At 42.6% G+C, this 26,091-nt stretch overlaps 1 protein-coding gene across 1 annotated transcript in view; it reads right to left on the bottom strand.

Moving 5' to 3' along the window:
* The window catches only part of LOC139383919 (kinesin-like protein KIF26A), a 100,502-nt gene extending 80,111 nt beyond the window's left edge, over positions 1-20,391 (bottom strand). Inside the window, exon 1 of the mRNA XM_071128530.1 lies at positions 19,722-20,391. Coding sequence (XP_070984631.1) covers positions 19,722-19,970 — 249 coding nt within the window. The 5' untranslated portion in view covers positions 19,971-20,391. The remainder of the gene's footprint in view (positions 1-19,721) is intronic.
* Between the last annotated feature and the right edge of the window lie 5,700 nt (positions 20,392-26,091).

The raw sequence follows: 26,091 nt of genomic DNA, 5'->3' as shown, positions 1-26,091 counted from the left end.
AGAGGGGAAGTGGGCAGGAGATTGCCCAGGGTCTATGGCCAGGCCATCATCCACCACCTGCACCCCCACCTCTACCGCTCCATCCCCCCTCCCAGCAGTAAAGTTGTGCAGGAATCCATCAAGGTCACACACAGAGTTGTACTCCCCAAGAGCTTCCCTCCCTGTCAAGGGGCTTCTGAAGAAGGGAAGGATTCACGTTCAAAGGCATTCCAGCTATGTTTGCTGGATACATACATTTAGAGTGGTAAAAAAGGAGTCCAAACTAATTCTCTGAAGTACACAAAACACCCTGGCCTGGGAAGTTCCATAGCAACCATATGTCTAGTGATCATGAGACACAGCAAAACTGGGTTGGATTTCAGCTAGCCTTGTTTTCCAGGGTTCTAGCTTCAATGTGAGAATACAGTGTTTGGCCACGCTATCAGAAGCACTCTAACCCCCAACTAAACGCCCACTGATACCAACTCCAGTATAACATCAGAGTAATATCTGCAGGCCAATTAATGACATCCCATTAGAAACAGAGGCTGTAATCAGGGCGTATTGTAGCAACGGACTGGAGATAAGCAGGGAGAGGAACCAGAACCAGGGAGAGGAGTGATGGTGATGAGGAATCAGCTCAACACCTAGCAGGGCATCAGGTCCTCTCACAGAGATACTCTCACAGTCAACGCCCTGGCAACTTAGGAGAAAGCAACTTATACACTTGGCTGTTATAGAGAGCTAAAAATAAGGTAAGGAAGGCTCACACAAACACACACAGCTTGGGAGTGAGGAGTAGGACTTGGCTGGAGGTCCGTATTGTGTGTCCTGAGTATAAGTTCCCAGGCTACAGGGAGAGGAGAATGAGGAGTAACTGGATAGCTTTTATTGTTTGTGGTGAATTGATAGTGAGCATTGAGGAGGGGAGCAGATTGGGACTCGTAAAGAGACAGAGGTGTGAGTTTAAGTGCCCAGCACAGTGAGGGGATTATACTAGGGCTCTTCTGGCGAACCATGTGAAGACAGAGTGACATCATAAACTGGCGCCACGGTAACAGAGGGGAGGAATAAAGAATCATCCTCATTTATGTGTTAGTTACGGAGAGTGTCACAGTGAAGTGTGTGGGTGTGTGAACGCGTTTCGGTGTGTGTTTTTGTGCTGTGTTCACAGCTTTCTAGTCACCTTGGTATTTCAGTGAGTGAGTGTCTGCCTGTCCTCTGATGTTATCTGCCCCCCCCACCCCACCCACACACACACACACACACACACACACACACACACACTGGAAGATAGTCTTGCCATCCATTCCATGAGCTAATGACAGTCTCTAATTAAGTACACCCATTCCCCTCCCTCTTAGCCTCTGCCATCGCTTTAATGTTACCCCACCCAGCCAGTGCCCCCCAGCACCCCCCAGTACCTCCCAGTACTCCCCAGTACCTCCCAATACCCCCCAGTACCTCCCAGTACTCCCCAGTACCCTCCAGTACCTCCAAGTACTCCCCAGTACCCCCCAGTACCTCCCAGTACTCTACCCCCCAGTACCTCCAAGTACTTCCCAGTACCTCCCAGTACCCCCCAGTACCTCCCAGTACCCCCCAGTACCCCCCAGTATCTCCAAGTACTCCCCAGTACCCCCCAGTACTTCCCAGTACCTCCCGGTAGCCACCAGTACCCCCCAGTACCTCCCAGTACCCCAGTACCTCCCAGTACCCCTCAGTATCCCCAGTACCTCCCAGTACCCCCCAGTCCCCCCTAGTACCTCCCAATACATCCCAGTACCCCCCAGTACCTCCCAGTATCTCCCAGTACCTCCCAGTGCCTCCCAATCCCCCCCAGTGCTCTGCAGAAGGCTCACCTAAGGATTGCTCATCACACAAAAACATTCTGTAAACTCAGCCAACACTGGCACAAGCATGCCAGGTGACAGATAAAGAGCTACATGAGACAATAAGGAGGAGGATTTATCAGGTGTCATTTATTACCTTCTGTGCCAATTTGAAGCTATCGTTCAGGACAAAGTGTTTAGAGAAATCAAAAGAGATGAGGGGTGACATAACCACGTTGTAAATAATAACGACTTTCATAACAGCATGGTCACCAAGGAGGGAGGGAGACTTATCATCTCTTTATGCTACAGTTAATCTACTGTTTGTGTAAGCAAAGAAACACACTCTCTCTCTCTCTGAATATCCCAGTCAGTCAAACAATGATAAGGCAGTCTAGTCTTGGCAGCTCTGGAAATGATCCAGAGACTACAGAGACTCCATAGCTACAGTTGCCAGGGCAGCAGTAGTCAAGCCTGCCACTTGGGAAAATACATTCATGTAACAACAGTGCAGATAGTATCTGAGGAAAATCCATCAAACGGTGCTGTAGCCAGAGTTGGCCTCCTCATAGTTCTCTCTTTCCAACAATTTAGCTTTTGTTTCTCAATGTAATGGTGACATTCCTTTCATTGTGAGGAGGAGTGCAATGTCGTTCTCTTCAATGAAGACTGGTATATTGCTCAGTCATTTTACAAGTAATTGAATAGACATATTCACACAAGGGGCCAGATTCAGAAAATGCTAAATATCCTTGAAGCCTATTTGAGTCAACTTAATCAGGGTTGCCATAGAGATAACGACACAATCAGACACCTCATCAGAGCTGAATTGATTTCTAATAGAGCAGCATTGACCTCTAACCTGCTGTTATGTAACAGAGAAGTACAGAGAGACGGGGTGAGGCATTTCGCGATTCCCAAAACCGTTCTAACTTCCCTCAGCCTGTCTAGTCTAATGTGAGTAATGAATAGTTCCACATCAGCAGTGTTTGTCTCTTGTCTATTAGAAGCAGTCAGTCTGCAGTCAGTGTAAGTGTTGCCTGGTCCTGTGAGAAGCTGTGAGGAGCTGTGAGGAGCTGCAAGCCCAGAAAAAGCCATCACCCTCCCAGAATCCTTGTCACACTGCAAGGGCAAAGTGCTGAGGCAGCAGCCAGACACCCAAGCAGATAGAGCCTGTTGGTATTCCCATCACGCAAGCACACACACACACACACACACACACACACACACACACACACACACACACACACACACACACACACACACACACACACACACACACACACACACACACACACACACACACACACACACACACACACACACACACAGTGGTGTAAAGAACTTAAGTAAAAACACTTGAAAGTATTACTTAAGTAGTTTTTTGGGGTATCTGTACTTTACTTTACTATTTATATTTTTTACAACTTTTACTTTGACTTCACTTCGTTCCGAAAGAAAATTATGTACTTTTAACTCCAAATATTTTCCCTGAAACCCAAAAGTATTTCTTGCATTTTGAATGCTTAGCAGGACAGGAAAATGGTTCAATTAACACACTCAAGAGAACATCCCTGGTCATCCCTACTGCCTCTTATCTGGCAGACTCACTGAACAGAGAACATCCCTGGTCATCCCTACTGCCTCTTATCTGGCAGACTCACTAAACAGAGAACATCCCTGGTCATCCCTACTGCCTCTGATCTGGCAGACTCACTAAACAGAGAACATCCCTGGTCATCCCTACTGCCTCTGATCTGGCAGACTCACTAAACAGAGAACATCCCTGGTCATCCCTACTGCCTCTGATCTGGCAGACTCACTAAACAGAGAACATCCCTGGTCATCCCTACTGCCTCTTATCTGGCAGACTCACTGAACAGAGAACATCCCTGGTCATCCCTACTGCCTCTTATCTGGCAGACTCACTAAACAGAGAACATCCCTGGTCATCCCTACTGCCTCTGATCTGGCAGACTCACTAAACAGAGAACATCCCTGGTCATCCCTACTGCCTCTTATCTGGCAGACTCACTGAACAGAGAACATCCCTGGTCATCCCTACTGCCTCTTATCTGGCAGACTCACTAAACAGAGAACATCCCTGGTCATCCCTACTGCCTCTTATCTGGAGGACTCACTAAACAGAGAACATCCCTGGTCATCCCTACTGCCTCTTATCTGGCAGACTCACTAAACAGAGAACATCCCTGGTCATCCCTACTGCCTCTTATCTGGCAGACTCACTAAACAGAGAACATCCCTGGTCATCCCTACTGCCTCTTATCTGGCAGACTCACTAAACAGAGAACATCCCTGGTCATCCCTACTGCCTCTTATCTGGCAGACTCACTAAACAGAGAACATCCCTGGTCATCCCTACTGCCTCTGATCTGGAGGACTCACTGAACAGAGAACATCCCTGGTCATCCCTACTGCCTCTTATCTGGCAGACTCACTAAACAGAGAACATCCCTGGTCATCCCTACTGCCTCTTATCTGGCAGACTCACTAAACAGAGAACATCCCTGGTCATCCCTACTGCCTCTTATCTGGCAGACTCACTAAACAGAGAACATCCCTGGTCATCCCTACTGCCTCTTATCTGGCAGACTCACTAAACAGAGAACATCCCTGGTCATCCCTACTGCCTCTTATCTGGCAGACTCACTAAACAGAGAACATCCCTGGTCATCCCTACTGCCTCTTATCTGGCAGACTCACTAAACAGAGAACATCCCTGGTCATCCCTACTGCCTCTTATCTGGCAGACTCACTAAACAGAGAACATCCCTGGTCATCCCTACTGCCTCTTATCTGGCAGACTCACTAAACAGAGAACATCCCTGGTCATCCCTACTGCCTCTTATCTGGCAGACTCACTAAACACAAATGCTTCATTTGTAAATGAACTGTTGGAGTGTGTGCCCCTAGCTAAATGTAAATAAAAAACACAACACAATTGTGCCATCTGGTTTGCTTAATATAAGGAATTTTAAATTGTTTATACTTGTACTTTTACTTTGATACATTTTAGAAATAAAATTTCCTTTTCATACTTAAATATGTTTAAAACCAAATACTTTTGGACTTTTACTCAAGTAGTACTTTACTGGGTGGCTTTCACTTTTACTTGAGTCATTTTCTATTAAGGTATCTTTACCTTTACTCAAGTATGACAGTTGGGTACTCTTTCCACGACTACATACATACACTCGGTACTGGTACCCCTGTATATAGCCCCATGTGTTGCTTTTTTGGTATTCTTTTTTTAACTTTCATTTATTTAGAAAATATTTTCTTAACTCTTATTTTCTTAAAAGTGCATTGTTATTTAAGGGCTTGTATGTAAGCATTTCACTGTAAGGTCCTGCTGTATTCGGCGCATGTGACAAATACAATTTGATTTGATTTGACATATACACACATTCGGACACACACATAGGTCCAGCAGGCAGAGTCGTATGGAACTGGCCTATCACCTTCCCTAAGTCTGCATTTACAGTCACAGAGTAACCAAGGACATAGCAACTGTATAGGGGCATTGCCAAGAAATGTGTCACTATTGACTATGGTTTCCATGATGGTTTCATGATGCTTTTTCCCAAATAGTAAACAAACATGCCCCATTCCGCAGGTTCAGGGTTAAAGGGCGGGATAATCCATGGTTTTCTTCTGAGCTGTCTTGTATTGTTCACGACCGTAATCTAGCCTGGGCTAAAGCAAGGAAATCATGTTCTGATGCTGATTGGCTTATTTTTAGGCAGTTACGAAACAAGTGTTCTTTTCTTCGATGAAGGCTGAATATTTTATGTCTGTTACCACTGATAACCTGAATGACCCTAGAAAGTTTTGGAAGTCTATTAAGTCTATGTCTGGTAACAGTAATGTTAATGAATTACCGTCATGTGTAATGAAGGCTTTTGTTGCTGTGTATGACAAAACTGAAATGCTGAATTTTTTCTATGAGCACTTTGTATCATCTGGTGTTTGATTCAGTGTCCTCTGCCTCTGTACAACCCTGTGTGGATGAACCAGTGAGAGCTGGTCAAACTTTTAGCTTTTTGCCATTCTCAGTGCAGATGGTACATAAAGCCATGAAATTCTTAGATCAGAGAAAGCCTGCAGGTCCTGATCTTTTGGATCCCTGCTTTTTAAATCTGGCAGCTGATTTCAAAGCTGAAACACTTACATATCTGTTCAATTTAACCCTGGAATGTAAGGAAATTCCAAAAATCTGGAAATCAGCATTTGTTCTACCACTTTTAACCTTTTGTGACTAGGGGGCAGTATTTTCATTTTTTGGAAAAATAATGTTCCCGTAGTAAACAGGATATTTTGTCAGGACAAGATGCTAGAATATGCGTATAATTGACAGCTTAGGATAGAAAACACTCTAAAGTTTCCAAAACTATACAAATATTGTCTGTGAGTATAACAGAACTGATGTTGCAGGCGAAAGCCTGAGAAAAATCCAATCCGGAAGTGCCTCATGTTTTGAAAGCGCTGCGTTCCAATGCGTCCCTATTGAGCAGTGAATGGGGCTATCAACCAGATTACTCTTTCTCCGTATTCCCGAAGGTGTCTACAGCATTTTGACGTAGTTTTACGCATTTATGTTGAAGAATACCCGTAAGCGACTACATTGCGCAAGTGGTCACCTGATGGCTCCCAGAGTGACTCTCGCGTAAAATACAGAGGTAGCCATTATTCCAATCGGTCCTACTGAAAAACTAATTGTCCCGGTGGATATATTATCAAATAGATATTTGAAAAACACCTTGAGGATTGATTATAAACAACGTTTCTGTCGATATTATGGAGCTAATTTGGAATATTTTTCGCCGTTTTCGTGACTGCAATTTCTGGGCGATTTCTCAGCCAAACGTGAAGAACAAACGGAACTATTTCGCCTACAAAAATTATATTTTTGGAAAAAATGAACATTGGCTATTTAACTGGGAGTCTTGTGAGTGAAAACATCCGAAGCTCATCAAAGGTAAACGATTTAATTTGATTGCTTTTCCGTTACCAAGTTACCTGCTGCTAGTTGGACAAAATGCTATGCTAGGCTATCGATAAACTTACACAAATGCTTGTCTAGCTTTGGCTGTAAAGCATATTTTGAAAATCTGAGATGACAGGGTGATTAACAAAAGGCTAAGCTGTGTCTCAATATATTTCACTTGTGATTTTCATGAATAGGAATATTTTCTAGGAATATTTATGTCCGTTGCGTTATGCTAATTAGTTGATTACACTCCCGCCTGCGGGATGGGGAGTCCCTAAGGGGGAGATACAGCTCTTTTAAATAATTATAGGCCGATCTCAAAGCTGTCACCCCTGGTGAAAATACTTTAAACCCTTGTGAGTGAACAGCTAAAATAGTTTTTATTTACTAACTCTATTTTATCAATGTACCAATCGGGCTTCAGGAAGAAGCATAGCACAATTACAGCAGCCATGAAGGTTTTAAATTATATCACTGAAGCCCTTGACAAAAAAGGCTTTTGATACAGTTGATCATGCTATACTAAGGCAGAGATTGTCGAGTGTAGGTCTTTCGGAGCATGCAGTTGCATGATTTGCTAACTATCTGTCTGATAGAACTCAGTGCACTCAATTTGATGGACTCAAGTCTGTTAAATTGTCTGTCTGTAATGTTGTGTCCTAAGGCTCTGTACCTGGTCCTCTCTTATTCAATATTTATATAAATAATTTAGACCAAATGTCCAAAATGCACAACTTCATTTTTATGCTGATGATACTATTATTTACTGTTGTGCCTCGTCTCTTATAAAAGCTTTCCAGAACTGGCAAAATGCTTTTTATACTGTTCAACATACCTTGTGTCAATTGAAGCTTATCCTCAATACTGACAAAACTAAACTAATGGTGTTTTCTAAAGCAAGAAATAAACCTTAGCTTTTCACCTAGTATTACCTGTCAGGGCAATGAGATTGGGACTGTAACCTCATATAAATATCTTGGAACTTTAATTGATGACGGCCTCACTTTTAAATTACATATTCAACAATTTACAAAAAAAAATTAAGCTGAAATTGGGATTTTATTTTAGGAATAAGGCCTGTTTTTCTTTTGAAGCCAGAAGGCGGCTAGTATCAGCTACATTTATGCCTTTACTAGACTATGGGGATATTTTATATATGAATGCTTCCGCTCAGTGTTTCAGACCAATTGACACCCTTTACCATGGCACTTTGAGATTTATTTTAAACTGCAAAACCCTTACGCACCACTGCACTTTGTATACCAGGGTTGGCTGGCCTTCTCTCGTCACTCGTAGGCTCAGTCACTGGTATACTTTTATTTACAAAGCCATTTTGGGTTTACTACCTTTTTATTTGGGCATTTTTATTGTTCAGAAATGTGGTGGGTACACTCTTCATTCGCTGGACTTTATCCTGCTAACTGTTCCAAATGTCCGAACTGAATTTGGTAAAAGGGCTTTTATGTACTCTGCGCCATCGTCTTGGAACGCTTTACAAAATACTTTTAAACTGGAAGAACTTGTCCCGATTAGTATTTTTAAAATCACTGATGAATGATCTTGAGACTGATTCTGTTTTTAATTTGCTGTTTTTGATTTTGTTATACTCTTGTGAATTCTATGGTTTTCACTAGATTACTTGTAGTTTTTCATGAGGTTTGTCTGTAATTTTTGTAATGACTTGGTGCTGCCTATCTTGGCTAGGACGCTCTTGAAAAAGAGATTCTAAATCTCAATGAGCCCTTCCTGGTTAAATAAAGGTTTAATAATAGTACAAATACAAGCATAGACTGATAGCAGTTGGTTTTCTATGTTCAACCAGCCAAATGGCCTAGAGACTGTATTTCAATGAGAAGTATTGACTACTAAACAATTAGGATTGTCCTTGTTGCTCTTGTAGTGAGATTTAAGAATATTCTCAGCACAAATTCATCCAATGTCTCTCTCTCTCTCTCTCTCTCTCTCTCTCTCTCTCTCTCTCTCTTTCTCTCTCTCTCTCTCTCTCTCTCTCTAGCTATCTTTTTCTTTCTTGTTGTCATGCCCTGACCATAGAGAGCTGTTTATTCTTTATGTTGGTTGGGTCGGGGTGTGATTTAGGGTGGGTTATCTAGGGGGATTGTATTTCTATGGTGGCCTGATTTGGTTCCCAATCAGAGGCAGCTGTTTATCGTTGTCTCTGATTGGGGATCATATTTAGGTAGCCATTTTCCCATTGTGCTTTGTGGGATCTTGACTATGTTTGTGTGTAGTTGCTTTCTGCACTGCATGTAGCGTCACGGTTCATTTATTTACTTTATTGTTTTTGTGCTTTAAGTTTCTCTTCTAAATAAAAGGATGGAAACATACCACGCTGCATCTTGGTCCACTCATTTCAACAAGCGTGACACTTGTACACACACATCCACACTCATCTCTGCTCAAGGAGCGGGATGCTCAACCATGAAATGAGCAGTAACATGAACTTTGACTGGCATTTTCACACAGAGTAGATATTTACGGAGCACCGTATATCAGGGTAAACTCCCAACAATACAGAATATGCCAGCGTATACCAAAGAGGCAGTTGGAGACAAACTAACACTGCTGCTCAACCCCCATCTCTCTCTCTCACACACACACACACACACACACACACACACACACACACACACACACACACACACACACACACACACACACACAGGCACACACACACACAGACACACACAGTCACGTGCACTCACAATTGGTAAACACTGTCAAACAGGGCTGTCTTGTATTGGCAGGTGAGCCAGAGACAAAGCAGATTTCCATAAACAGATGTCCAGTTGAGACTGAGGGGGGAAAGCAAACACGACAAGTCAAGTCTAGATTACCCACAATGCCCATAGTGATCCAACCTGAGGAGGGGAGGCTCACCTGCCACGCCCCGAGAGGCTGGACTTTGCCGAATGCAGATCCATCTTGGCAAGGATACACAGCGCTGGCGTTCTCTTTCTGCACATTGCTCTAAGGCTGGTGATTTGTCTTCTACCAATTTATTGTGCTTTATGGAGCCAGGGGAAGAATACTTCAAACTCAGCCCACTTCTCTGATAATCACACTGGAAATGTATCTGAACAATTATGTTTTCTCCGATACTCTGAATCAATTCCAGAGATGTGCTCCTGACAGCCAGGCTATGGTACATCTCAGTTCATTATGATGCATCAGGGCAGCCTGACAGCACACGACAATCTATGTCCACACACAAACACAAACACACTGGCTGTCAGGAGCACACACACACACTTCTTCCTCGTGAGCTAGTCATGCTGATTTGTGACTCATTTCAGGAGACTAGGCATATGTCGAGCATCACTACTTCACAGAAGAGGCATTTGAACGTAAACATTTTTTTTTTTTATCAAAAAAACTCTGGAACATATGAACTTCCATGTGCCTCAATAACAAACTTGCATGCCATCTGTAATTATGAATAAAAAATTTAAATTACGAGCCAAGTTGGCTTAGCCACAGAAAAAGACAGAGGCTGAGATAATGAATGGGCTGGATATGCCGAGAGATGAGTTCGGATTGATCTGCCATGTAGTATGCTTCTGTTTATAACATAAACTGCTCAGTATGTGTAGGTAATCCTTTCTAATGCAGCTTTTTATAAAGATATCAGGAAGAACTGTGATAATGTTGCTAATGCTCTCCACTCTCCACTTTCTGGAGGACCAAGTTTTGAAATCAGTGGAATTCCCGGTGGAAGCAAAGTATGATCGCTCAGGAGATGGAGGAAATTCAGGCGTTTGTTTATGCGGAGGGTGTCGAACATCTTAAAACTAAGGGCAACCATTTCATCTGTGAAATAGAGGGGAAAGCATTCATTAATGTATATGGGTAAGAGTGTCTCATTAGCTACATTTTCAGATATGATACATTTCTAATTCTGTCAGAAAGTAATTTTCATTGTAAGTTGAGGCATACTATTGGCTAGCTAGCTAACGTTAGCTGGCTGACTCGCTCACTAGCTAAAAATACGTGTATGATTTTTGTAGTAATATTATTCGTATCTCAGAGCCATTTGTATTGCTATTCATAGCCTAATGTTAGCTAGCTAGCTAATACTGAACCTAGTTGGTTAGCTTTATCTGCCTGTAGATTCATGCAGGGTAGTAATGTTATGAGTTCATTGTTTAGCTAGCTACATGTCTAAACAAAAGACTCCACTTTGCAACTAACCAATTCACTGTACTGTTTACACATTCTGTATCCTGTGCATGTGACAAATAAACTTAGATTATATTTGATAGATTGTGTGTTTACCAAAGACAGTAATGTGAAGAACAGCATGACCTGAACCAAAGTAAAATCAGGATATAAAGTTAGGTCAACGAGACAGTGTCCAAGTTCTAAAATTCCCCTGTAGAATGCTTTGCTTTTAATCCGTCACACTCACAACAGCAAGCCGTTTTCTGTAATTAGCTTGTCATTAACTTGTAAATAATGATCTTGTTGTGAGTTTGTTTTCCTGTAATAATGAATACAAATTGCTTCAAGTTAAGACGTTGCCAGCTATATGATATGGTTATTATTTGAACTGGCTAGCCAGTTAACTAAACAAGCTAGAAACAAACCAAAACATTGTTAAGAAAGTTGCTTTAAGTTGCCTGGTTTGCTTGATTGCCATATACTAAATTCATTTTTAAAGGGATGGGTTTATTGGTGTTAAAATACACCAGTTGTGCTATTTTGGACCACCAGGCTGCTGATGTCATGCAGCCTGTCGTATTTGTGTCACTGGGGACATGTCCCCCCCACATTCCGAAATGCCCCCCCCCAGTTTTATCATTGGAATGTGATACAAAATGAGGAAATGGTGTGCTTTAGGACCACGTGGACGCCTCCGAGCGGTCGGGTAGGCTGTTTGGAGTGTTATCCGACTGTATTTTTTAAAATATAGAATTTACAAAAATATATGTCCCCCCAGTTGCGCCCCTGACTAAAACATTCAAGGGTCATTTTTTCAAATTTGGGGTTACAAGCTTATCAACTTTCAAAGCAGAATTACTTTCCCATTGTTCCTCAACTGTAGTGTATGATATACCATTTTCTAGCTCTGAGTCGCTACTTTTATCCAATGTAAAAAACACAATTTCAAATTCTTCTACATAAGACCGAATAGAGGCGGTCGGTCATATTTATGCATCCCAGTCACACCTCTTTGTTCAGTCTGTTGTTGACTCATTGATATTTCTTCTCATGTCTCATGTCACATTGTTTTCATGCTCTAGGACAGACCACTGGACTGCCATCATATAACATATTGCCCAATAAAGCAGGAGTGCACATCAATTGTTTTACTTTGGTCTGGGGTATTTCCCCAAACAATCCTTAACCCAACAGGAGCCATCTCATTGAATTACATACAGAGTTGGGCATACTATTACGTATGATGTTGACCATTCAACCAAACTGACCTTGAGCAACACAAAAGTGAGATGTTTCTTCCAATACTGATCCTTCCTTTTATTGGGGGATTCCTCACTTCAATGAATTCTGTAAAATCATCTCTCAACCCTCTAGATAATTATAGAGGAGTAATGGGACTACTTCATAAACTGAACATTCTCTCTTCTCAAAGAGACAACAACAGGGGGAATGTTTGTCATTGCTGGTCTCCTTCATGTTAAAAAAAAAATTATACTCTTAGTACAAAACTCCAAACCGGTCACACTTGTAACGCAGTCAGTTTTTCATTCAAAACCTGTCATTATGCATTCATTTGGATTGTAAACATCTCTCACAACACATGTTTATTGTTAAATGTAATGAGAACATTGGTTAAATCCCCAAAACACAACATAATGATCTCGTTTCAATTTAGTTGTTTTAACTACCAGTTAATCCAATAGCAGATAATGCAAGATACGTCCCTTTAGAAGTGATGAAAGTAGCATGCTACAGTACTGTAAATTACAGTAGATTACACGGTTTTCACATTAGGCAATACACTTACATTACTCATCAAAATTGATGACGCTATATGGTAACAAACCAATTTAAAATCTATAGGTTTACCAAACGCCAAGTAATTAACCATTAAGCGCAGTTGGATTATGTGATGGTAAAATGTATTTAAATAAATTGAAAGAGAATCATGAAAAGTATTGTGAGTAATGCATTGTGAAAGGCAATTACCTTATATGAAAAGTATTTCTAGATAAAACACTGGTGAAAAAGTTACTGTGTGATTTTGTGTGTTGTACTTATTAGTCTATTGAAAATGTGCCTAAAGTTTAGAAAAAACATCCTTTTTGGTGATCTGTTTTCAGTTTTGTACTATTTTACCATATACTTTCAAAGGCTTGAGCGCTCTGAATCGTTTGAAGGTCATCATGTTGAATGATTATGGGAGAGCACAGGTGGAGCTTGCTTGTTTCACGGTAGGTATGACAACAATTCTAAGCTTTCACTAACATTAAAGACTAGAATTATGAAGCTAAACCCCCAGCACTAAGCTGCTCTCCCCTTCACCAGGTAAATGGGAGAACATCTGGACTGCCCCTTTTGCATCCAGTGCCAGCCAGCAGCAGTAGAGCCAGATGGTCTGAGCGGAGCACGTCTGTGTTTGTGGCTTGTCTAATCTTGTCCAGAGTCCGTCTGCGGTAGACTATCTCAGCACAGTGAGGAGTGCTGCCGAGAGGGGAGGAAAGGCAGCTATTCCAGTACCTAAACAGATTCCTCTACCCTGCCCTGATGACCAGTGATGAGCATCAGCCTCCATGCTGTATGTATAAGCCTAGGTATGCCACACAGGCCAACCAACCAAAGTCCCCCTCGAAAGCTGTTTCCTGTGGCCCCGCCCTGAAGTGGACGGCCGTTTCCTCTTGTTGTTGCCAGACTGGAATAGAATCCGGAGGGGCATGGGGTGTAGGTGGGGGGGAGGGGGAGACCAACACATTATTGCTTTCTCTCAGCCACACGTTGTCCTGTTTACAGACACTTGTCTCTTAGACACCACAAATGTGGTCATATGTGCAGACAATCATCCAGCAGAAGAAACAATCAACTGGCACAGTCTGGGAATGATGTGTTAATGAGGTGACCAGCTAATGAAAATAGCAAATCAAAAGTAGAACCAAAGAGTCACTGAGTGCAGAAGCAGAGTGTGATGAGATTGTCCTCTGCTCCAACTCTGTACTGTTGACTGAGCCACGCAGATACCGCAGGGCTTGGCTGTGATTGATGCCTGTGTTATCTCTGCTGGTTGACATCAGATTATTGCTCTGCAGTTTAATACTGCGCACATGCCATAAAGCACAGCAGCACAGCCTAGCTGGCCTCACCAGAAAGGACATGGAGAAGGAGGCAGCCCACCTCACAGTGCACTCCTCTCCCCAGGCAAGGCTCTCTCTCAGCAGGTTCTGCAGGGTGGGACCTCACCCCTTCACCTCTACCCCCATCCCCGCCCAACCAATTACAACCAAACTATCCATAGCTCATATGATTGCTAGTGAACAAAATAATGTATGATCCTACTTTTTTTCTTCAATGTGGTCATACTCTGTATCTACCTTAGGTTTTATGACTTCCCACAATCCTCCCACAACCCCTTCCTTCCCCTGTCCTCATCAGTCTTGTCCACAACCCCCCTGCGGTGGACCTGGCAGCGTACACCTGTTCCAGCCCAGCCCGGCTACCTGAAACCCTATCCCACCCTATCCCACAGCAGAGGCTGGGAGAGCTGACAGACGGGTCAGAGGTCAATCAACAAAGGTAGAGGTAACCCCCCCAGGCAAGCCTGAGAAACAGCAGCTAGCCAGGTGGACAGGCTCACTCAGTCTGACCCCTCCATCTCTCTTTCACTCTCGCTCTCTCTCTCCCTATCTCTCTCTCCCTCACATGTACCCGCACATACATAAACACATTAATTTATGCAAAGTTCAGTATAAATGTGTTCCCTAAAGTTTGGACACTAATGATACCTCTTCAGAAACTTAAATTTCTTGATTTGGATGCCTGGTGATCCCTGGCACTTACCCTGTCAACTCAACTCTGAATAGGCAGATGAGAAATTAACACGGTGATTGTGTAAGCTCTGAAACTTCACCTAGGGCTACAAAGGTGGTGATGCATACATACTGAAATGGTCCAGATGGGTTGTTGTTCATGGCAACCAAAAACTTTCTTGAAATATCCTCTACAAAACACTTACATAAGCCCATAGTGGGATTTAGGAAAGTGTACCTAGCCTGGACAGACAGGCACACACACACACACACACACACACACGCGCGCGCGCGCGCGCGCACACACACACACACACACACACTCTAAATACATAGTCAACTAACTAGGAGTACCTGTTCATCGTCCACTCTAACACATCAATAGAATTATTCATTATCAGCTTGTGAGGAAATAGCAGGCCTGTTCAGTCAGACTGCAAACACCAATAAGGCCAGCTCTCCACTGACCTCTACCTCCAACTGCTCGGATTAATCCAAGTCTTCAAGCCCATAAACCCCTGCAAGGCTTTCTCTGTTAGTCATTCTGTGTATCATGAAGTCCACTTAATTGCAGTTGATGAAGTCCACACTGTGTTCATATTCCTAGGTGTTAGTATATAAGTAGCTATGTGGGGGTGTTGGTTGTGGTGCTTGTTTCACTGACCTGTACCCCTTGGTTTAGTACTAACACAAGATCTACTTATCTCTTCCAGCCATCACAACAACTCTGCATAAACTCACACTGGCCCTGGAACTGGCTCTGACTGTACTATGAACAAAGACAAACACACAAAGACTAATTCATAGACATACACAATGTAAGTGACAGGAATCTAAAAAAAACATTCCAACCTATGACTATATTGAATATATATATATATATATATATATATATATATATATATATATATATATATATATACAGTGCCTTGCGAAAGTATTCGGCCCCCTTGAACTTTGCGACCTTTTGCCACATTTCAGGCTTCAAACATAAAGATATAAAACTGTATTTTTTTGTGAAGAATCAACAACAAGTGGGACACAATCATGAAGTGGAATGACATTTATTGGATATTTCAAACTTTTTTAACATATCAAAAACTTAAAAATTGGGCGTGCAAAATTATTCAGCCCCCTTAAGTTAATACTCTTACATCAAATGCAATGAGAATACAAACTCACCTGAAGGGAAACACGAAGGAAAGTTTGTAAGGGAAATGATTTCTTTGTACAGTGCATTTCATGAACTATAAACTTTGCTTCACAAGGAGCTTCAAGGATACATGCTTTGAAAGCAGAGTGACGATATGCCAGCTTGTATACAGTACCTAACAAACAATAGCCTGGCTGCATTTCTTTCACTGAGCCCTTTCTTTTATTTCAAGGTTTGGGTGATAGTCAGAGATAGGGAGGGAGGATACTTATTTCAACCACCATATCAAGTAACTGTCAGCCTGTCTAGAATAGGACCAGTGGCTTTAGAAGCTGCTGCCTGGCCATGGCTGAGGAATTAAAGCTTCTGTGGGTCACAATACCGCCAGGCTTTAGGGCCTGTAGAAACCCAACAGACCATTGTTGTCACTGACAGCCCCCTCACCTTTTCATGAGACAGCTGACAGTGCAGACAAAAAAAAACGTCCTCCTCCCAATTCATCAAACGGCATGGCCAAAATATTGACTAACCCTTTCAGGGCAGAAACCATCAGAAGGGGTGGATGAAGGGGGTATCGTTCATTAAATGCAGGTGGATCTGAGCCAGGTGTACAGGTCTGGTCTTTCTATAGGCATGTTGAATGTTGACAGATCCTCTGATTACGGCTGAGGGGTAATTAGTGCTTTGAACTTGAGGTTAGCCTTCACGTGATCATCTTCCCCCCTATTATACCTCACCTTGCCTTCATGTCCAGCCACCTGAAATACAGTGTGTAATTTCTGCTGCAGCCATCCGGAATGTCTGATGTTTACTATTCAAATTGTTTGTTGGTTTTTAGTTATATTAATCAAATGCTGTACATTAACCGGGTGAATGCCTTTGATTAAGGGAGAAAATCAAGTCTGCAGAACCTGTATCTCCATTTAATCAGCCTCTTCGGTATCTGTCCTTTAAGCTAAATCCATTCTACCAGGGCTTCTTTCAATGTGCTGCTGTCTAACAATGTCTGGTTAATGTGTGTCCAAGTCACTGTATTTTACTGTAGAGCATTAAGTGAGGTGAAGTGGTATGTGTGATGTCAGACAAAGCACATGCCAGCTATAAATATGAAAACAAAAGATGTGGGGGACACAGGAACTGCTCCTCTGTGAACGAGACAGGCACTTAATGGCAGAGAGCGTGGAAAAAGACTAATTGCTGCCACTGGCTGTTCAGGCTGCAGCAGACCATAAAGAAAATCATGTGTCACATTCATTGTTCTAATGCTGACCCTGCGTTTCCCTCGACAACACCTCACAGCAATGCAGCAACCGTCTCCCTCCCAGCCCAGCTGTAGTGTATGCTGGCTGCTGCTACTCTGAGCTCCTACAGGTTGACACTGAGCCAGTGGCCCAGAGCATAGAGACACTAGGAAGAACAGAAGTTCTTCAAGTTCCTAACAACATTAGACTGATCTGAGAGGGTTCTTTGAAGGACAAACAGGATAACACGAAAGCCACCTCTGAGGCATTTCACTGTCTGTGCATTTCCCAGTAAACCCAGGCTTCAGCATAGTACACTCTTTCAAACCAAATTGTCTTCCTTGAACGTTTCTGCTGGCTGCTACTGATACTGTACTCAAACAATAAGTATTCTGGAACTGGAGGAGGGGTTGTTTGGGGAGGCAGGCTGACTTCCTCATCACAAACAAATGGGACGGCAGGAGGATAGAGGGAAACCCTCACATAAACAGCTCCCTCTCTCACTTTCCCAGGGTAAACTCAGATGGCCCCCATCCACTATGACAGGTACAGCAGAACTCTGTAGCTCTGGTGCCAGGAGCTCAAACATCCCACAACAGTCATCTTTCCACCACACATCACATGGCCCTCTTCCACCAAAGAAAATCTGTGAAAGCCATCCATCTACGACCACATCCAGCTAGACCTTCCAGGTGGGCAGCACAGGCCCAATGGGACAATGGAGCCCTTTCTCCTGCAGCTGGAGAAATCGATACTATGAGGGGAGCACTATAAGAGCACCCTGCCTTGGCTGTTTACTACCTTAGAATTAGGGCCCAATTTAGCCATCAACATGTGCATAATGGGAGAAGGAAGGGGCAGCCCCCATCCCACCCTTCAACCGCTCTACACCTGGAGAGGACCACACAGGTAACCGAGAGGGGAGGGTTCAGTTCTCATGGAGAAGGACTGGCAGGTGGGATAGTGTACATCTGTTGGGGGGGGGGGGGGTTACCCGGATCTGATATGATTTAGACCATCCCCACAGAGGAACTCGACCACATACAGATGAACACTTGAGTGCTGAAGTTAAATTCCTCCCAAAAGTTTTCCCCAATCGTTTATCTTATCTCCCTTTTCCCATAAGAAACGAGGTGCTGAGGGGGTTCAGAGGAGGCTGGAGGGCTTGTAATCCAAGCTAAGCATGAGACAGTCCCTCCAACACGACAACAAAGGAGTACAAACCCTGGGGCAAACTCACGCAGCAGTGACATCAACAAAAAGGGCCTAAATTTAACAGCGGTGGGAATTGTGGGGCGAGCCATACAGGAACACTTTCAATGCATTGCGAAGGTCAACTGGGATTTGACTTCCTCCTCAGACTCCTCCACTAGCAGCTTGCTTATTCCCTCCTCCCCCCCTACTCTCCCCGACAGCAAAATAAAGACAGAAGCATTGTTTAGCAAGACAATGGGCCACTTCCAGAGACCTTTCAGTCTCAGACACTGAGTTTTCACATCCATAAACAGCGTGTGGCTGTGAGCAGCGAAACAAAATACTTCACAGGAAGACTGGGACATTATAATTAGTGTCATTACCCTACAGCTTCTCATGACTCCAGTATTCACAGAGGAGAAGGACTTGATATGTATTACCTCTGCACCCAGCCAGAGGACAACCGCAGCTCTATAATAAGGTGTGTTTGTATGGGGAGTTATAGCCACAGCTACTACATGCTGGGAATACAGAGCTCACAAGGAGTTTCACAGCCATGTCTCACCCTGCCTTTGTGTACCCATCGTAATAGAGTCTAGACTATGGCATAAGCACGTGGGCAGTGGGCTCAAACCTATTAGCAACTAGCCTGTACCCCTGCACACTGACTCGGTACCGGTGCCACCTCTATATAGCCTCGTTATTCTTATTGTGTTACTTTTTATTATTACTTTTTATTTTAGTCTACTTGGTAAATATTTTCTTCTTGAACTGCACTGTTGGTTAAGGGCTTGTAAGTAAGCATTTTACTGTAAAGTCTACCCTTGTTGTATTCGGCGCATGTGGCAAATAAAGTTTGATTTGATTTGAGGTGCCCGTCAGTGATGAGGGCCACAGAGCAAAGCTGGGGAACGGGTCATGACCCTGACTTAGTCAGAATCACACTGTATGCCTTCACTGCTAGCTACACTGGGAGGAGGATGGCAAAAATAATTATTCTTAGCATGCCATCTGTGTGCCCCTCTATGACCTGCTGTATGGAACCCAGGCAGCCTGTCCCTGTTACGCCAGCAGAGCATGAGGTTAACAAACACATCTCCCATTAGTACCTGCCTCATAATGAAAGAGCCACCTCACTGGAATCATTTCAAGTGAGTGGGGGAAGGAGGTTATTACCATGCCATTGCAATATTATCCAAAAATCAACCAACAACATTATCAACTATGTAACCTTGGTGTAACGTTTATGAAAATTATTATTTAGCATTATTGGTACTTAAAAGGCAATCAGCACTTGAGACTCATATTAAAGTAAAAAATTGCTTCACAAACCTTTAGTGAACTTGGGTCTGTCAAGGCCAGCGCTTGCCTCTTCAGCTCTGTCACATTCATTTGACATTGTTGGCAAAAGCTTTCTTTTCCATCCCTTCTCTCCGACTCTGAGACGGTCACGGACCCTGCGCCCTCCGGGGGTGGTCGGCTGCTGCACCGCGCGTCCTTTGCCAAGTGAAGTAGTTTCCTGGGACTCAGATCAACAGGAAACGGCGACTCTCCGCTAGGACAACCTTCCACCTTCGCCATTAGAGAAAAGCAACTCGGTTAAAATAAATTCACAGGTAGGACAATACGCTGGCGAGACGCAGAAGTCCAGGTGTGGAAGTCTACTTGTCTGGAGTTGTTGGTTGACTGACAACCTGCATGAATGTCATAGGTAGACATGAGCACTACCAATTTGAAGAGGCAGGCTAAATGGGTTCCAAGACAAAAGGGTTGCGCTGCTGCGACAGGTTCTATTGAAAATCGGAACTGGTAATTTTAACTTTATGCATATAACACTTACAGTAAACATGCGGTTGTCAGGATCCAGTCCATGAGTTGCATTTCCCCAAAATGAGTTCATTCTCCCGGGTCTGGGTATCCCTAGTAGACGTGGTTCTCACATACACTCAATTATTAAGAATAATTTGTACAATGAAGAGTAGTCGTAGTTGTAAATTGAAGTGTCACTTCTAAATCTGCCAGCGAGTAAAAACATATTATAGGCTAACCATGGTTGTGTCCTGCACTTGATCCGTACTATGACGGGACAATCCTAGAGAAGTTTTGGCACACACTCTTTTAAATGGGTGGGGAAAACTTTTGAAAAACTTTTTGGCGCATGATTGGACACCGCAATAGTAAATCACTTAAAATCATAACCGTAGGTGCATGGATCAGACAGGGTAATTCAACGTGTGAGTTGTATTAGGTTTATAGGTTATTAGGCTAGCTATTTATAAAGCTGAAATTGGCCATTGTATTGGCTTCTATTATCAATGCATTACACTAGTAAAATGACTAAGTTATTCATATAGCTTAATTTCGTAATATTATTTGAAATATAGTGATTTTTATTTTAGATTATTGTAATCAATGGTTTTATCCATTCTTGGTGTCAGTCACGCGAGCAGACACAGTTGCAGACATTGCTTCACTGACACGTCCCGTTCTTGCTACTTTGGCGCCATCCTCTGGTAAATAGAAAGATTGCAGGATGGTTTTCGCAAAATAAGGGGTACAAGTTAAATATTTAATTAACACACTTTAAATATTTGATGTTGATGATGTAAGCCTCGTACTTCGTTGTGAGAATCCTTTCTACCCTCACATGACCCAATTGCAGCCTTTTGTCTGTCTGTCTGTCTGTGTCGTCGACTGGGTTGAGTGGCTTTACGCTTGGCAGCGCAACTGGTTGCAAATTATAGGCGTCCTTATGGGGTTAACAGAATGAAGCCAATTTAATACTGCCAAACGTTTATTTTGTAATTACACATGCAGCATAACATAAGCTATTCACCACACAAGGCAAATACAAAATTATCTGAATAATTTATCATAGATAAGAAAATTATGTTTTTATCTGAAGCTACGGCCATGGTTAATGAGCCGGAGTCACAATTCAAAAAATAGATAGTCTAATATTATTGATAGTTACACAGTCTTTAGGAGATCAGGAATCAGGATAGGCTATTCCATTTCTTCCCCACTTCAGTTTTGTGTGACTCTCATTGCATTTAGAAATGAATCATTCTATCATCAAATTAAATGTTGGACAGTGATAGGGAAATCAAGTCTGTCATTGTGGCCTTTACTGACACTTGCGTGCGCTTTGACTGATTACGAGTGTTCATTTTTGGTTATAACTGCTCAGCGCCTTTAACAGCGAATGAGCGCAGAGATTACAGTAGCCTTATTGTCTATTAAAGCATTGAATGTTCGGGAAGACAAAGCCCCATCCACCCTGCTACTCTATACTTGGTTCAAACTTTTAAAAATTATTTTAAAGAAGAGAAATCCAAGTCAGTGATCACGCTACGAAGTTGGCAACGTAGATAAGGCGCAGCTGGGAGCTGTTCATGGTCCTGAAATGTACTGGAAATCCAGGTCTGTGGCTTTACTGGTCACTTTGTGTATCAACTTACTTACTTATTAACGTTATATTTTTCAAGGTAGTTGGGCGAGTGGATTAGGCTACATTTTATGTTTGAGCAGCCTATGTTTCGGCTATTTGGTGTAGCGTGCACTCACTCACCTTTGCTTTTCTCCTTAGAAGATGACTGGTAAATCCAAATATGATATCGGAGTCCACGAAGAATCTACCCAGATCTATGAGACTGGGGTTGGGCTTGTCAGCTCCAGACGAGCCCGAGGAGTTTGGTAAAGCCATGAGGGAAATGTGCGTAATATTCCACGCCGTGGGTTACCGAATTGACATCTATATTTGTATATTCGTTTCCATTTCAGGATATATTTTCATAGATCCCAAACAATTGCATGGTTTCAATCCAAAAGGTATTCCGGACATCCAACAATGACTCGGAGAGAGCTTACTGTCTCTCCATGACCGCTCCACTCAATGCCCAACAATTGCGGCGTGTGCGCAAAAATATATCTCCTGTGCATGGCCAGCAGTCCAGCAAGACAATAAACCGATACAATCCATCCGTAATCCAAACCTTTATATCCACAGGTAGAGTATTTGTTTTTTAACTCCTCACGCCTGGTCTTTCAGCTCGCAGGTCTCGGAACGCAATCACATGCGCCTAAGGAGGATCACCTTTTGCAGTCCCCCCCCCCCCCCCCCCCCCCCCCCTCCTGCTCTCTCGCTCGCTCACTCACTCACCCAGTTGTGTAATTCCTCCTTGCTGCGCTTCCTGCCGACTTGCTGGAGGCTCCAACATGTATTTATCAAAGCAAACACGCACGAGAGAACAGCGGAATCCAACAGCTTCCCAATTACCCGGTTTGAGATCTTTGGTGGAACTTGTGCCATGACCCATTTAACTTAGTTGGATCGTCTTGTTTTTTAAAATTTTTTATTAAACTATTTTGTAGAGAAAACTCTGCATTTGTCAGTGCACTGTACGTAGTCAGCTCTTGCACTTACGTCTGTGTGTAGCTTAGTGGAGTTTGGGCTATTAATTACGAGGCTAATAGATGGCTTAGTGGAGTTTGGGCTATTAATTACGAGGCTAATAGATGGCTTAGTGGAGTTTGGGCTATTAATTACGAGGCTAATGGATGGCTTAGTGGAGTTTGGGCTATTAATTACGAGGCTAATGGATGGCTTAGTGGAGTTTGGGCTATTAATTACGAGGCTAATGGATGGCTTAGTGGAGTTTGGGCTATTAATTACGAGGCTAATGGATGGCTTAGTGGAGTTTGGCTATTAATTACGAGGCTAATAGGTGGCTTAGTGGAGTTTGGGCCATTAATTACGAGGCTAATGGATGGCTTAGTGGAGTTTGGGCTATTAATTACGAGGCTAATGGATGGCTTAGTGGAGTTTGGGCTATTAATTACGAGGCTAATAGATGGCTTAGTGGAGTTTGGGCTATTAATTACGAGGCTAATAGATGGCTTAGCTGCCCTCCAGTTCCAGATACAATTCGGACTTTTAAATAAATATTAATGTCTTATTTTCAAAGTATTTTCAAATACAGAGCTGTTTGAGTTGCAATTTTAATAAAGTAGATAATATCTATTTTGTGTGCTTTGAAAGCTGAACAGGGATGTTCTTTTAATAAAAATATGATCTGCTGTACACAGACCGAGGACTTCGTTTATAAGCAGACGGTCTTAACCGCCATAACGAACTCATTGGTACCTGGCACCCTTTGAAAATGTCATCTCTTTAAAGCACTTCGAAAGTTTGGTAGGTGTGAATGTTTTCAAGTCTGATTTTAGATTATATTTAATTTCATCATTATGCGAGAGCAGAATACAATTTGATACACAATGATGTGTGCTCATGGGTTTAATCAAAATGTAGGAATTGGGTAGGCTATATTATTCAACCTTTATTTATTTAGATTTGGGCCATTTAAATAAAATACATCTTTAAAAGCAAGATTAACCTGAGGGATATAAAGGTGGCTTAAATTATGGTTGGTTTATCAGTGTTGTGGGGATACCCATAATAACCTCTATATGTGACCCTTTCTAAGGCCCAGTTATGTCCTTTGCCTACCCACAACAAACAGACACTCACTCAAACACACACTATTACGCACGGACACAACCACAGCTCATTCTTTTTTGAACGGATTCACTGGATTTCCAGGAGACCGATAATTGGCCTATTCTCTGTAGTAAAGATGATTTACCATGTCCGACCGAAACTCAGTTCCCACCTGGAGGAGGTTCGGGTCACCCCTGATGAACTTTCGGATCGCATCCCGTGGAACTACTACCCCTACATCTGCTGCCTTTGCGCGTGTAGGAAAATCGCTATGGGCATCTCATTATACTGCTCAATATCTTACCCAACTTGCAAACCTTCGCAGTGCACGGGGCTTCATGAGAACCGTTTAGCAAATAACCGTAATGTTGTTGGCACACTGCTGAGATCAGAGGAAATAAAGCGGCGTCTGGGATGGAGACTGGAGAGAATAATCTGTGGATGGCTCTTTAATAAATTATTCATACGTCAATACAACAAAGCAAATGTTATTCCCTTAGAACTATCAAGATCATCATCATTATTCCTAGCGGTGTAAGATTTTATTATCTTATATTTGTCCATCAATAAATGAAAAACAGTTATTGAAAACAAAACAACAACAAAAAATACATTTTGTTGTATTCATTGTACTCTCCCTCTGACACAAAAATATATAGTTATCCACCGGGAACAAAAATGTAAAACTGTCTGGAATCCAATTGGCCCTTTCCTTCAGCACCTCGGACAGCGACCATGCCCAATGCGCTGTTTGGACTTCAGGAACAGTCGGACAACACGAGGCTATATTGACATTATAACACAAGGTGGCACACGAGAGAGAGATAGAGAGAGAGAGAGAGAGAGAGAGAGGAGACGGAGAGAGAGCAGGGTTGGGGGAGAGAGATATAGAGAGCGAGAAATGCTTACAAATCAAACAAGGTTAGGGTGAACATTAGTGTAAACATGTAGGTCAATCTTGTAAAAATAAAACAATGAATGTAACCAACTGCTTTCAGATGTCAAAAATGGTCTTGACATCTTATATTAGACTATGCTAAAGACATGACATGAAATTAGTCTAATCCACACAATTGAATTAAGAATCTCATCACTTTACTATAGCATATCAGCCTAAACTACTCAATGATTCAAGATCTTCAAAGCAGTGCAGGTTACTCCATGTATTGCCTTGGAAGTATTTGTCCGCCTGATCAAGTGGTCCTAAACATTTCACAATTTTGGCAAAGAACTGTTGAACTGTTAAGAACCACTCCACCAGAGAGACCAAACCACAAGTCATCACTTCTTCAGGTGACCACGTCAGTCCAAAACTGGCATAAAGAGCAGAAACAGTAGCCGACTTCATATTTTACAGCAGTTTGAAATACTTTTCTTGTCGCCTGAACTGACAAAGTTCATTCATAGGCCTACTATAGTAAGCTAAATACTAGGCATACGTTTTCAAAGGTTATCTCACCGTGAGTGGCGGTTTCATCTGAGCAGTCCATGCCTATGCTGTGTCTGTGTGGCTTTGGTGAGCCGCGGCTCTTTATATATAGTGTTTTGGGGTAGGTTCATACAAGCCTTTCATTCAACGAGGAATGAAGGCCAGGCAGGTCTGACCGGCTGAGCTGGGTTCCACCAGCAACTTGTGTTGCCTGACAGACAGCCGCCTTCATGACGAAGCCAAGCCAAGTGTAGTCACTAATACTCTCTGCACATTGCTTTAAGCTTTTTATCTAAAGTATCAAATCTGTACCAAACAATGAATAATAGTCCTTGCTAAATATTGATCAGATTTATACCACACAAGTATAGCCTACATTAGGCTACATAGGCTAATGACTTAAATATACAGTTATAGAATGAGAAATACTGCACGGATTCCATTTAACATTGTTCTATAGCCAAACAATAGGCAGCATACTTTTGGGTGTCATGGGTTGCTTAACTTTGAGGTACTATGGAACAGTGGAGTAGTCTTGAATTATGATTCTTTATCCATTCATAGAGTATATTATCGTCACCCGCACAGACACATACAGTATTCTCCCCCATGCTGTTCCACCAGGGGAATGGTTTTATAATTTACGTAAGTACTGCGCAGCCCCAACCCCTTATTATTTACGTTGATCTCCTTGGGAGAATGCAGGGAGGGATTTCAGGTAGCTAATGCAAATGATCCCCAACAACAGAATTCAAATACTTCAATACTTCATA

Source organism: Oncorhynchus clarkii, chromosome 25 (genome assembly GCF_045791955.1).
Source record: "Oncorhynchus clarkii lewisi isolate Uvic-CL-2024 chromosome 25, UVic_Ocla_1.0, whole genome shotgun sequence".
In the NCBI taxonomy this organism is placed as follows: Eukaryota; Metazoa; Chordata; class Actinopteri; order Salmoniformes; family Salmonidae; genus Oncorhynchus; species Oncorhynchus clarkii.
This window is presented reverse-complemented; position numbering and strand designations above follow the sequence as displayed.